Source organism: Thamnophis sirtalis, unplaced genomic scaffold (assembly GCF_051295495.1).
Source record: "Thamnophis sirtalis isolate CommonGarterSnake01/CBP01778 unplaced genomic scaffold, rThaSir2_p1.2 scaffold_15, whole genome shotgun sequence".
NCBI classification, from domain to species: Eukaryota; Metazoa; Chordata; class Lepidosauria; order Squamata; family Natricidae; genus Thamnophis; species Thamnophis sirtalis.
The window spans coordinates 18698159-18711840 of record NW_028261395.1 but is presented as its reverse complement, the minus strand read 5'-3'; the positions used below and the strand labels follow the sequence as shown (position 1 = coordinate 18711840).

Below are 13682 nucleotides of genomic sequence, written 5' to 3'. Positions count from 1 at the left end.
TAGCTCTTTTTCTTTGTTACTATTAAAAATCCAAGATGGAGGAAGAGGATAGATTCAAAAGGTAATCAATGGCTAATTTGCTATGACATGGACTGTAGTCACTCTTTAAGAATGTCACTTTGAGCTCAGGTTTTGAGGGCTAACATCATTTCAAATATCTTCTTTCTCTGCAAAAAATGATTAAAAAATGGTGGCAGCTCAAGCAGGAGACCCTACACCATTTCTGAGAGATGGCAATCTACTCTCTTCTTGAAAGCCTCCAGTGATAAAGCTCCCACAACTTTGGAAGGCAAGTTGCTTCATTGGTTGATTGTTCTCACTATCAGAAAATTTCTCCTTATTTCTAGGTTGAATATCTCCTTGTTCAGTTTCCATCCATTGTTCCTTGTCTGGCCTTCAGGTGCTTTGGAAAATAGTTTGACCCCCTCCTCTCTATGGCAGCCCCTCAAGTATTGGAAGACTGCTATCCTTTCTCCCCTGGTCCTTCTCTTCACTAGACTAGCCATGCCCAGTTCCTGCACCCGTTCATCGTATGTTTTAGTCTTAAATCCCCTAATCATCTTGGTTACTCTTCTCTGCACTTGTACCAGAGCAGGGGTCCTCAAACTTTTTGAACAGGGGGCAGATTCACAGTCCCTCACACTGTTGGGGGCCCAAATCGGTTGGGTGGGCATGGCCAATTAAGCAGTCCATTTTGCCTTTGTCCTTGCTGTACTGTAACCCAAGGAATCTATTTACTTAAGGCCACCCTCCCCCAAAGGGAAAAAGAGTACAAACTTTCTTGCCACTTGCCTAACTTCATTACAACAGCCGCTTCAGGCTCCTTAAAATAGGCCATTAAAAAAAGAATAAAACAAACAGGATTTCCTTCAAAATAACTCCTGATCATATGTTTCAGATGACCACACAATAAACCAGACTGCACATATCTTCCTATGTAGTGCAAAAAACCATGAAATAATACAATATTTAAAATGAATGAAATAAATTTTAACCAACATAAATATACTACTAATTCAATGGGAAGTATGGGCCTGCTTATTTGGGCTAAAGGTCTTTTAAGCCTGGAAAAGAATTCACAAACTGATTTGCTTTTTGCCACACTTGTGCATGCGCATTCACATGAATATCTACCAAAATTGTCCAGCAACCAATTCGGTGGATGTACTTTATATATGGGAAGAATCAAAGCAGTGGGTGAATTCTCCTTCAGGCATTATACTGTGGTTGCATTTGAATTAGTGTTAGCCAGCTTCAGCTGATTTTGAAAAAACTACCAGACGTGGAGACATGACACTCATCCACTCACTCACTTACTTTTAAAGCGCTACTTTAAAAGTCCCTTCCCCACTCACCCACCGGCCCCGGATCGCATGACTGTGAAAAACATCTGAAAGTCTGTTTTTAAAGACTTTTAATGACTTTTAAAGACTTTTAATAGATCACATGGCTGTGAAAAACATCTGAAAGTCTGTTTTTAAAGACTTTTAATGACTTTTAAAGACTTTTAATAGATCACATGGCTGTGAAAAACATCTGAAAGGCTGTTTTTAAAGACTTTTAATGACTTTTAAAGACTTTTAATAGATCACATGGCTGTGAAAAACATCTGAAAGGCTGTTTTTAAAGACTTTTAATGACTTTTAAAGACTTTTAATAGATCACATGGCTGTGAAAAACATCTGAAAGGCTGTTTTTGAAGACTTTTAAAGTACTTGTTTACAAGCTGGTAGCTGCTTTTCATCCCACCACTCCACTGGGTCAGATACTTTGCATTGGCAACAGTAGTTTGAGGATGCCTATACTAGAGACTCAACATTTTTTTTATAGTGTGGTGACCAAAACTGGATGCAGTACTCTAGGTGTGGTCTTACTAGGGCTTTATAGAGTGGTATTTGTACCTCCCTTGATCTTGATTGTATCCCTCTGTTAATGCAATTTAGGATTGCATTGGCTTTTTTGGCTACTGCTGCATACTGCTGGCTCATATTTAGCTAGTTGTCCACTAAGACGCCAAGATCCCTCTCACAGTCTTTAACTTTGAAACTTTAATAGAATTTGTATGCCGCCCACTCCCTAGGGACTCTGGGTGGCTCACAACAAGTAAAAGCATTTAAAACATTTAAAATTACAGAATTAAAATCAACACAACATCCATTCCATCAAATGGGGCTGGAAATTAGTCAACAGCCCCAGGCCTGCACATAAAAAGGAACAGCCAGGTCTTGGTTGCTTTACGGAAGGCCAGGAGAGTGGTGAGGGTCCGGATCTCTGCAGGAAGCTCGTTCCACAAGGCCGGTGCAGCCTCAGAGAAGGCCCTCCCTCAGGGAGCCGCCAACCGGCATTGTCCGGTCGACGGCAACCGGAGGAGGCCCAACCTGTGTGATCTTATTGGTCGTTGGGAGGTAAATGGCAGGAGGCGGTCTCTCAGGTAGCCAGGTCCAATACCATGTAGGGCTTTAAAAGTAACGACTAGCACCTTGAGGTGGGTCCAGAGACCAATAGGAAGGCAGTGCAGCTCGCGGAGGATAGGTGTAACATGGGTGTACCTCGGTACACCCATTATCGCTCGTGCGGCTGCATTCTGGATCAGCTGTAGTCTTCGGACACTCTTCAAGGGCAGCCCCATGTAGAGCGCGTTACAGTAATGCAGTCTTGAGGTGACGAGGGCGTGGGTGACCATTCGAAGTGCCTCCCGGTCCAAATAGGGCCGCAACTGGTGCACCAGGCGAACCTGGGCAAAGGCCTCCCTGGTCACAGCCGACAAATGGTGTTCTAACGTCAGCTGTGGGTCCAGGAGGACACCCAGATTGCGAGCCCTCTCCGAGGCGTAAATAATTTCACCCCCCAGGCTAAGAGGTGGAATGTCAGGACCATCCTTGGGAGGCAACATCAATAGCCACCCGGTCTTGTCTGGAATGAGTGCAAACTTGTTCGCTCCCATCCAGACCCTGACAGCCTCCAGGCACTGGCACATCACTTCAACTGCTTCACTGAGTTGGCACGGGGCTGGCAGATACAATTGTATATTGTCCGCATATTGATGATATTTAATCCCGTGCCGGCATAAGATCTCACCCAGCGGCTTCATGTAGATATTGAACAGGAGGGGGGACAGGACCGAACCCTGTGGCACCCCATATTTGAGGGGCCTAGGGGTCGATCTCTGTCCCCCAACCAACACCGACTGCGACCTGTCCAAGAGGTAGGAGGAGAACCACCGTAGGACAGTGCCTCCCACTCTCACCTCCCGTAACTGTCGCAGAAGGATACCATGGTCGATGGTATCAAAGGCCGCTGAGAGGTCAAGAAGCACTAGGATAGAGGAATGACCTCTATCCCTGGCCCGCCAGAGATCATCGGTCAGCGCAACCAAAGCAGTTTCGGTGCCGTAACCAGGCCTGAAACCCGACTGAAAGGGATCCAGATAATCTGTTTCATCCAAGGTCCATCGGAGTTGAAAGGCCACCACCTTCTCAACAACCTTCCCCACGAATGGGAGGTTGGAGACTGGCTGATAGTTGTTCAAAATGGCTGGATCCAGGGAAGGTTTCTTGAGGAGAGGTCTCACCGCTATTAAGCCTGGTTCACCTAGTCTACATGTGTATGTTTGGTTTTTCTTGCCTAAGTGTAAGACTTTTCGGAACATTTCTTAATACAGCTTTGTTGAAGCCCAGGACTACCCTTGAATATAACTTGAGTCTTTTAGTTAATGCTGAATGCATGATCAAGCCTGCAACTAGTACAGTCAAGTGGAGTGGAATAAAAGTGATTTTAAAGAACACATATTGGTTATTTCTTTGTTTTGGAGTCCCAATTATTCTTAACACTTATTCTGCACTCAGTTCTCTCACTTAGTGAAGTGCGTCAGGGCATGAAGCAATAATGGCATTGCTTCTTAATTAATTTGTTGCAGAACCTACCACCGATTGGGGGTTGAGAGGTCTGACTTAAAGTCACCCAATTTTCTTTTGTGCTTATGTGAGGACTAGAACCTGGGTCTCCTCGCTTGCAGTCCAGGCAGGCATTTAGCCACTACTACACTATGCCAGCCCAGACCCAAGATGTGTGTTGATGATCTCAAAGTATGTTTTATGAGTAGTAAAGGAGAAGGACCTGTGAGGTCCTTGGTGTTCTTTGAGCTTGATGGTTTTCTTGCAGATGTTTCATTACTAAACTAGGTAATATTATCAGCACTGATGCTGTTGCCTAGTTTGATAATGAAATGTCTTCAAGAAAATCAAGCTTAAAGAGCACCAAATATCCTCTTCCATGAGAAAAGGACCTATTTCTCTAGGGCTCCACTGATAGAACATCCTCCCCACAGAAATATAGCTAGCATGAACTTTATTGTGTACTCTGGAGCTATGGGAACGCTTTTTCATTTACTCAAGCCTTTTAACATATTGATCCACCATTATCCAGTATACTGCTCTGTCATTTCATTTGTTTTTGCTAACACAGTGTTCTGTTTTTGTTGAGTACATTACTCTTATAGGTTTGGGTGAAGAGTAGTCTGAAAATTATCCCGCAAATGTTTTCTAAAAGTTAAAACATAGAAAGAGGAAAAGCTTAGCAAATGCCCCCAAGGAAATGATGTCAACCTATGGGAAGGTTTTAAGTGAATTGTAAGCCACTTTAGCAGAATTTCCTTTGAAGGATGGGGTTATGTTTATTTTAAATAAAGTAAGCACATTTGATAGTTAGAGACCAAGAAATTCCTCCTCTATCTACTTTTTCCAACCTTGAAGGAATGAACAGTCTATTTCTAATTGGGAATTTTTATGTATTTAAAAAACAAATAGTTGCCCCAAAGTGACTACATTTTCCTGTTCACCCAAGAGATCAGAGGCACTGATCTCTTACCAACAGAACTGGTAAGGTGGCAGTTGTCAATATTACACTATTGTGCCATTTGGCGAATGCAATTCTTAATATGATATGCTATTAAAAGTTTCCCCCGGCTAGATATCTTTCCCAAAAAGCAGGTGTGTCATGTTACATAAATATTTGAAGTCTATTAGAAGTAAACAGGTGAAAATGAGTTGAGAACAGTTTGATGATAGGAAGCAAGCAAGGTACCTGGAGGATTTGTTTCCACCAATTATCCTTCGGTTGCGGTGCTGAGTCAAATGAAGACCACACAGGCCAATATTGGAACCTGCCAAGAAAGCGAAAATGATTAGGTTCATTTTTTTTGCCACACTGCTGTTGCCAGAATCATACTTTGGATACGATTGTAGGCCATTGGTTAGTTGTTGTCCTCAGATGGTGGGAAAATGGCACCACCATAGTAGTTTGTTCCCTTATACTGGTCTTCCTTAACTCTTTATTTTCCTTAGCACCATTACAGTGCTAAGAGATTAAAAGTGGAAATAGCAACATTACCATATTCTTGAAAGGAAGAAAATCTTGACAAAAGGATCCCACAAAGGAAGAGCAGAAAAAAAGAAACAGATAATGCATAGGCAATGTCCAGTTTTCAACCAAGAATTATCACATTAAGCTAAAAACAATCTTTCCTCTCTAATAAATGCATTTTCAGTATATATGTATAAATGTCTATGTAAATATCTCTACTTGCCAGATGCCACATTTCAAATAAGGCATGCAAAATCTTTTTCTCTCACTCTTTATCTATAACAAATAAGGTATTGCATTTGCAATACATTCTGGAAGGGGTTTAACTTCTCCAGAACTCCACATAAGCATGTCTGTTTGAAGAGTAGCAATAGCCATAGCACTTAGACTTATATACCACTTTACAGTGCTTTACAGCCCCCTCTAAGCAGTTTACAGTGATCCAAGGATAGACGTTTTTCTTCCAGTAGAAAGAAATATGCGCACTCACGTTTGCGAACTAGTAGGGAAAGTAAGTGAATACCACCTCTGGTTATATATCTTGGTTATTGTTATCGATCCTAGTACTCTTTCCTCACAATGGTCTAGTACTTGGTTCACCGAGGAGCTCCGGGAGAAGAAGCGCCGGAGGAGACGCCTAGAGCACCTGTGGAGGTCCGATAAGTCCGAATCAAACCGAGCACTTTTGACAACATGCACCAAGGAATATATCAGGGCATTGAGGACAGCAAAAAGAACATATATTGCCACCTTGGTTGCGTCCGCTGAGTCCCGCCCAGCCGCCCTGTTTAGGGTAACCCGCTCCCTCCTAAATAGGAGGGATACGGGGGACCCCTTGCAGGGTAAGGCTGAGGATTATGTCCAATTCTTAGTGGACAAAGTTGCTCGGTTTCGGTCGGACTTGGACTCCACCTTTGCAGATCCAGCCGAGACGCAAGGGGATAACTTGGCAGACCATCTCTGGGTTGAGTTCCAGGATGTTGCCTCTGGGGATGTGGACAAGGCCATACGAGCTGTGAGTGCCTCCACCTATATACTGGACCCGTGTCCCTCCTGGCTAGTTGCCAACAGCAGTGAGGTGACACGAGGCTGGATCCAGGCGGTCGTTACCGCCTCCCTCCAGGAGGGGCACTTCCCCGCCGCACTTAAAGCGGCGGTGGTGAGACCCCTCCTGAAGAAACCATCCTTGGATCCAGCCGTTTTCAACAATTACCGTCCAGTCTCCAACCTCCCCTTTGTTGGGAAGGTTGTTGAGAAGGTGGTGGCCTTCCAGCTTCAACGGTCCTTGGAGGAAGCTAGCTACCTTGACCCCTTCCAGTCCGGCTTCAGACCTGGTTGCAGCACAGAAACCGCTTTGGTCGCATTGACCGATGATCTCTGGAGAGCCAGGGATGGAGGCCATGCGTCCATCCTGGTTCTCCTTGACCTCTCGGCAGCTTTCGATACCATCGACCATGGTATCCTTCTGCGACGACTGCGGGAGGTGGGGGTGGGAGGCACTGTTTTGCAGTGGTTCTCCTCCTACCTCTCGGACAGGTCGCAGTCGGTGTTGGTTGGGGGGCAGAGATCGTCCCCGAGGCCCCTAACATATGGGGTGCCGCAGGGTTCGGTCTTATCCCCCCTACTATTTAACATCTACATGAAACCGCTGGGCGAGATCATTCGGAGGCACGGGATAAAATACCACCAATACGCGGACGACACTCAGTTGTACTTGTCCGCCCCGTGCCAACTCAATGAAGCGGTGGACGTGATGAACCAGGGTCTTGAGGCCGTTAAGAACTGGATGAGAGCTAACAAACTGGTACTCAACCCGGACAAGACCGAGTGGCTGTTGTGTTTCCCTCCCAATAATTTGGCCAGTGTTCCATCGCTCAGGCTGGGGGGTAAAATTTTACGTGACCCGTCAAAAGCGCGGATGGCAAAAGCGCGATCGACAAAATCGCGCCTTTGACGTCATCACAGCGCGACGAAAAAGATCGAAAAATTCAAATAAAAATTAATAAAAATTAAATTAAAGCAAGCCGATTCACATAAAGGTAAGGGTTAGGTTTAGGGTTAGAATTAGGGTTAGGTTAAGGGTTAGGGTTAGCTTTAGAGCGTTAGCGTTAGCGTTAGGGTTAGGTTAAGGGTTAGCGTTAGGTTTTTCGTTACTTTAACGGTTAGGTTTAGGGTTAGGTTTAGGGTTAGGTTAAGAGTTAGGTTTAGGGTTAGGGTTAGGGTTAGGTTTGGGGGGCTTAGGGCAAGGTTTTCGCTTTATTTTTACATTTTTCGAACTTTTTCGTCGCGCTGTGATGACGTCACAGCGCGCTTTTGTCGAGCGCGATTTTGTCCTACGCGCCTTTGTGGTGGAACCAAATTTTACACCCCTCAGATAGGGTTCGCAACTTGGGAGTCCTCCTGGACCCACAGCTGACTTTTGACCATCATTTATCGGCTGTGACCAGGGGGGCATTTGCCCAGGTTCGCCTGGTGCACCAGTTGCGACCCTACCTGAACCGGGAGGCCCTCACAACAGTCACTCGAGCCCTTGTGATCTCTAGGCTGGAATACTGCAATGTGCTCTACATGGGGCTGCCCTTGAAGAGCATCCGGCGACTTCAGCTAGTCCAGAATGCGGCCGCGCGAGTGATCGTGGGCGCACCGCGGTTCGCCCACATAACACCTATCCTCCGCGAGCTGCGCTGGCTACCTGTTGATCTCCGGGTGCGCTTCAAGGTGCTACTTACCATCCATAAAGCCCTCCATGGTAGTGGATCTGAGTACTTGAGAGACCGCCTCCTGCCGATTACCTCCCTTCGACCTATTAGATCGCACAGATTAGGCCTCCTCCGAGTTCCATCCGCCAGTCAGTGCCGACTGGCGACTACGCGGAGGAGAGCCTTCTCAGTAGCAGCTCCGACCCTTTGGAACGATCTCCCCGTGGAGATTCGCACCCTCACCACCGTCCAGACCTTCCGCACAGCCCTTAAGATCTGGCTATCCCGTCAGGCCTGGGGATAAGATTTTGAATGAAAGTTGTGTTTTATTGCTTTATTTTTTCTTATTCACGTATTGTCTTATGTTTTGTCTTGCACTCCCCCTCCCATGAATTGTAAGCCGCCCTGAGTCCCCTCAGGGAAAAGGGCGGCCTATAAATCACAAATAAAATCTAAAATCTACTTCAGAAGTTGATCAAAACCTTTTCCAGCCTTCTTACTGAGAACAGAAAAGAATAACAGAATTGGAAGGGAACTTGGAGGACTTCTAGTAGTCCAATTCCCTGCTCAGACCCTAAACCATTCCAGACGAGTGGCAGTCTCAAAAGCCTCCACTGGTGGAGCACCTACAACTTCTGAAGGCAAGCCGTTCCACTGGTTAATTGTTCTCATTGTTAGTAAATTTCTCCTTAGTTCTAGGCTGCTTCTCTCCTTGATTACTTTCGATCCATGGTTTCTTGTCCTGCCCTCTGGTGCTTTGGAGAATAAGTTGACATCCCTCTTTTTGTAGCAGCCGCTCAAATATTGGAACATAGCTATCATGTCACCCCAGTCCTTCTTTTCACTAGACTTCTTCTTCTTCTTGTGTCATATCTGTTATCGGACGTTGGCGATCATATTGGCGATCCTATTCACTAGACTAGACATACCCAATTCCTGCAACCGTTCTTCATATGTTTTAGCTTCCTGCCCCCTAATAATCTTTCCTGCTATTTTCTGCACATTTTCCAGACTTTCTATTGCTTTTTTTATAATATGGTGACCAAAACTGGATGAAGTATTCTAAATGTGGTCTTACTAAGGATTTATAAAGTGCCACTAATACTTTACACGATCTTGATTCTTTCTCTTTGTTAATGCAACCTGAATTGCATTGGCTTTTTTGGCTGCTGCCTCACACTGCTGGCTTATATTTAAGTGATTATCCACTAAAACTCCAAGGTCCCTCACACAGTTATTGTTATTGAGTCAGGTTTCACCTAATCTGTACCTATACCTCTGTTTTATCTAGCCCAAGTGTAGGACTTTACTTTCTCTATTATTGAATTTCATTTTGTAAAATAAGGCCCAAGTGTTCAAGTCTGTTGAGGTCCCTCTGGATTTTGAGCCTATCTTCTGGGGTGTTGGCTATTCCTTCCAGTTTAGTGTCATCTGCAAATTTGATGAGTTCTCCTTCTATTTGCTTTTCTAAATTGTTAATGAAGATGTTGAATTGTACTGGGCCTAAAATGAAATCTTGGGGTATCCTGCTGCTTCCTTCCTTCCATCCATGTAGATCAGGGGTGTCAAACTTGCCATGGGCCAGAAGCATCACGTACAAGCCATGCCGACCCCAGCTTTGAAAGGGGGAAAAGTCACAAAATGTCACATGATGGCAACGTAATGCTGCGAGTTTGATACCCATGATCACGGGGATCTACATCAGTGGTGGGTTTCAAAAATTGTTCGAACCTACTCTGTGGGTGTGGCCTCCTTTGTGGGAGTGGCTTGCCGCCCATGTGACCGGATGGGAGTGGCTTTCCGCCCATGTGACCGGATATGAAGATGCCGACGACACTTGTCAGAACCCCCTTAAATTACCTCACACACAGCACTGGCATGCATAAGAATAGGATGTCAACTTGTTTTTTAAAAGGCATCTTTGGTTTGCGTTAAAACAACTTCAACACACGCAATGTTCTGATTGCACCACAAACGCAGTAGTCATCCTTACCTTTCACAGAGGCATTGAGTTTTATAAATAGGAGCATGATAGTGTCGAATAATCCTATCCAAGGACCAGTGGTGGGTTTCAAAAAAGTTTGGAAGCTCTTCTGTAGGTGTGGCCTGCTTTCCGGGTCCACTGGTGGAAGCTCTTCTAACCGGTTCAGTAGATTTGACGAACCGGTTCTACCGAATAGGTGCGAACTGGTAGGAACCCACCTCTGATCTACATCATGGGTACCATTGAGAACTATTTGTTGAGTGTGGGTTGACAGCCAGTTATAATATATTTGATGGTGATGCTATCTATCTCACATTTTTTTAAGCTAACCAAGTAGTAGGTTGTGGTCTACTTTGTCAAATGCCTTGCTGAAATCCAAGTATACAATGTCCACTGCATTTTGCTGGTCTACCAATTTAGTCACTTTGTCAAATAATAAAATAAGATTTGTTTGGCATGAACTGTTTTAACAAACCCATGTTGGTTTTTTGTTACAACTTTGCTTGCTATTTGCAGTTTTGTTGCTTGATTATCTTTTCCAAGATCTTCTCAGGTATTGGTGTCAGGCTGATTGGTTTGTATTTTTCTAGAATTGTTTTTCCCCCTTTTTCAAAGGAAAAAAAAATCCTGGATCTGCTTTTTTGTCCTTTTTTGAAGGAAAAAAAATTGAAAAACTTATTTTAAATGGAACTGAATTTGATGCCATCCCCAAACTAAGCCTTTCCTGAAACCAACTGAATTCTGAAGTTCAACAACACTGGAAACATGGATGTTGCATTCTCTTGACAGAGAATAATCCCATGGCCACATAACTTACATGCTTGATTTTTATTGACAAGAAAGAGAAACTGGGGCCCACAGAAGCTGCAGATCAAAATCAAAGGATATGGAGAGGATCTTCTTTCTTTACATATTGCTTTCTTTACGTTATTGATTTCTTTACATATTGCTTTCCTACCACAGTTGCCCCTTTCTGTGTCTGTTAACTTGTTAGTTGCAGCAACTCAACATGAATTTCTGGAAAACAAGTTTTCTGCCCAAGAAGTCAAGACTCAGAGACTTACCATCATTCCTTATAAATTGGCTCTCCTTTCTCATGTAGTCACACATCACACGTACACTTTTCTTCTGCCTGCAGTTGTGTTGAGCACTTTGATGGATGATGCACTCTGCCAAGGTATGCTCAGTGCCAAAGCATTTCACATTGTCCAGGTGGATGGGCACATGCCATGCATCCGAATAAGGCCTATAGATGGTGACTGCAGTACCACTGGAAGAAGAGACTTGCTTAAATTAATCAGGAAGTGACTACAGGCTAGCAGCATGCAGAGAACCAGACAAGGTTTTATTTCAAGTCTGGAACAAAGATCACATACCAGAGGTTCTGCTAATCTGTCCTGGATAAGCCACAGTCTGGCAGAATTGAAACCCAAAATGCTTTGCTTTGCCTGCTTTTTGATTTCAGACTAAAAATAAAAAAACTTGCATAGAACAAAACTATTCAGAAGCACTGCTTGAGAAATCTGTGCTCAAATTGAAACATATTGTTGGTGTTTTGTCCACTGCATAGAACAAAAATAGGACTACAGGTAGTTCTTGACTTACAACCATTTGCTTAGTGACTGTTAGTGACAACCTCCAGTGATGGAGTGCCCACAACTTCTGGAAGAAACTTCTGTTCTTCTGGTTAATTGTCCTCGCTGTTAGGAAGTTGTGGGTGTTTCATCACTGGAGGTTTTCAAGAAGAGACTGGGCAGTCACTTGTCTGAAATGGTAGAGGGTCTCCGATTTGAGCAGAGAGTTTTGACAAGAACACCTCCAGGGTCCTTTCCAGGTCTATTCAAATTGATTGATTCATAATTTTGGTATTCTGCTATATTTCGAAGGGCTGATGATTGGCTGAGATGAGAGAGTAAAGGAGGGAAGTGGCCTCCCAGGCCATGCTGGGAATTGCCAAGAGAAGAAGGTCACACAGGCCCCTTGGGAAAGGAATAGGTGTACATCGCTGCTACGAGCTAATTTCTCCAGTCTCTCCACATCTAGGCATGTAACTCAGGCAGGCAGGCCACTGGTAAAAGGGAAGCAGCAGAAGTTCACCTTAGATCAGAGTTCTCAACCTCAGCAAGTTTAAGAAGTGTCAGATCTGCCTCCATCTGATCCGTTAAGGAAGTAAAACTCTCGACTCCATTTGAAGTGAAAAGGCACTTTTACTACAGAACAAAATCCCCTGGTTTTCCCCTAGCCATCCCCCACACCCAGGGTTCCAGCAGTAGCTACTACTGGTTTGCTCATGGTTGCAGTACTAAAAATGTTTCTGCACATGCACAGAAGCCAAAAACAAGATGGACCGGCTATGGCGCCACCGGGAGAACCGGTTCAGAGGTGTGGCAGGCCCGGGTTGCTGCCGGTTCTAGCGACCCAGGCCACCAAGTTACTACCGATTCAGCTGAACCAGTCCGAACCTGTAGGAACCCACCTCTGCCCCCACCCCATGGTCCATCCAGGTGTAGCCAATCTAGCACTGCTGAGATAAGCTCTAAGGTGTTTGGGCTGGTGAAATTCCACACTCAGGGCAAATAGCCTTGAAGATGCCAGTGCGCCAGTACAAACTGGATTCCAAAACACTCTGTTCTTTCTCAATTGTCAAATCTCCCATCCCAATTTCCCACCTTAAAGGTGTACAGTTTTATTGTCCATTTGTTCTCCTCTCCCGTCCCAGACAGAATGCCGGCAAGGCACAAAGCTGAAGCTGGTGGATCTGACAGCTCCCAGAATCCCTAGCCAGAATGCTGGCTGGGAGATCCTGGGAGTCGAAGTCATACTTCTTAAACTTGCTGAAGCTGAAAAATCACTGCCTTAGACTAACTGGAAAAGTCTGCTGGAGGCTGCCAGCTGTTCTGCTCAGCTGATGTGAGTGGCCCAGGCAGTGGCTGGCAAAAGACTTGATTTTTAAGGAGGTCACATAATCAGGTTGAACGGCAATTAGGAGAGCTTGGTAGGACAAAGGCAATGGAGAAAAGGAGAAAGGAGAGAACAGAAGAAAGAGTCTCAAAGGTGAAGGCAGTGAAATCCATCAGGAAAACCAGAGGCCAAAAGAAAAACATCACGAAAGGAAAAGGGAGAGAAGGCTTGGAGTTGGGACCTAGCACGGCTGTTAAATTCAAGGCAAGTGAGAGATCTGCCAAAAGAACAAATCTTCCTCCTCCTGGGGTGTGGTAGGCATCTGCCTTTTTCCTCATATACAAAAGCCACGCCTGGAGAAGGGCACCAGTTCCATAGGAGCCAGCCTGGCAAGAGGCACTGGGAGGCACAGCACACCAGTAGTCTGATTATCTTTTGTTAAGGAAAGAGGGAGCACATTGCAATATACACACAAAGTCCACTCCAAGGGTCCATTCGTGTCTCTGCTCAAAGAGGAACTCAATTAAAAATATGGAACTGTGGTTAAAGAGAAAAGCAACCAAAATATACAAAAATGTGCTTGCCCATTGAACCAAATCTTAATGTGATTTCTACAAAAAAGGGAAGGATAATTTCCAGCCCTTTAAATAGTTCCACCATCTGCCATAATAACTATGTGTAAACCAGGCAACAACTCTCATTTGCCATCAGATTGAGAGAGACACTGGCAGCTTCTC

The 13682-nt window shown here is 44.7% G+C and overlaps 1 protein-coding gene across 1 annotated transcript in view; it reads right to left on the bottom strand.

Annotated features, from left to right (window-relative positions):
• LOC106544074 (neurotrypsin) overlaps positions 1-13682 on the bottom strand; it is a 39246-nt gene that overhangs the window by 10662 nt on the left and 14902 nt on the right. Inside the window, exons 11-12 of the mRNA XM_087702419.1 lie at positions 11109-11314; positions 5083-5161 (exon numbers count right to left, since the gene is read on the bottom strand). Coding sequence (XP_087558545.1) covers positions 5083-5161; positions 11109-11314 — 285 coding nt within the window. The remainder of the gene's footprint in view (positions 1-5082; positions 5162-11108; positions 11315-13682) is intronic.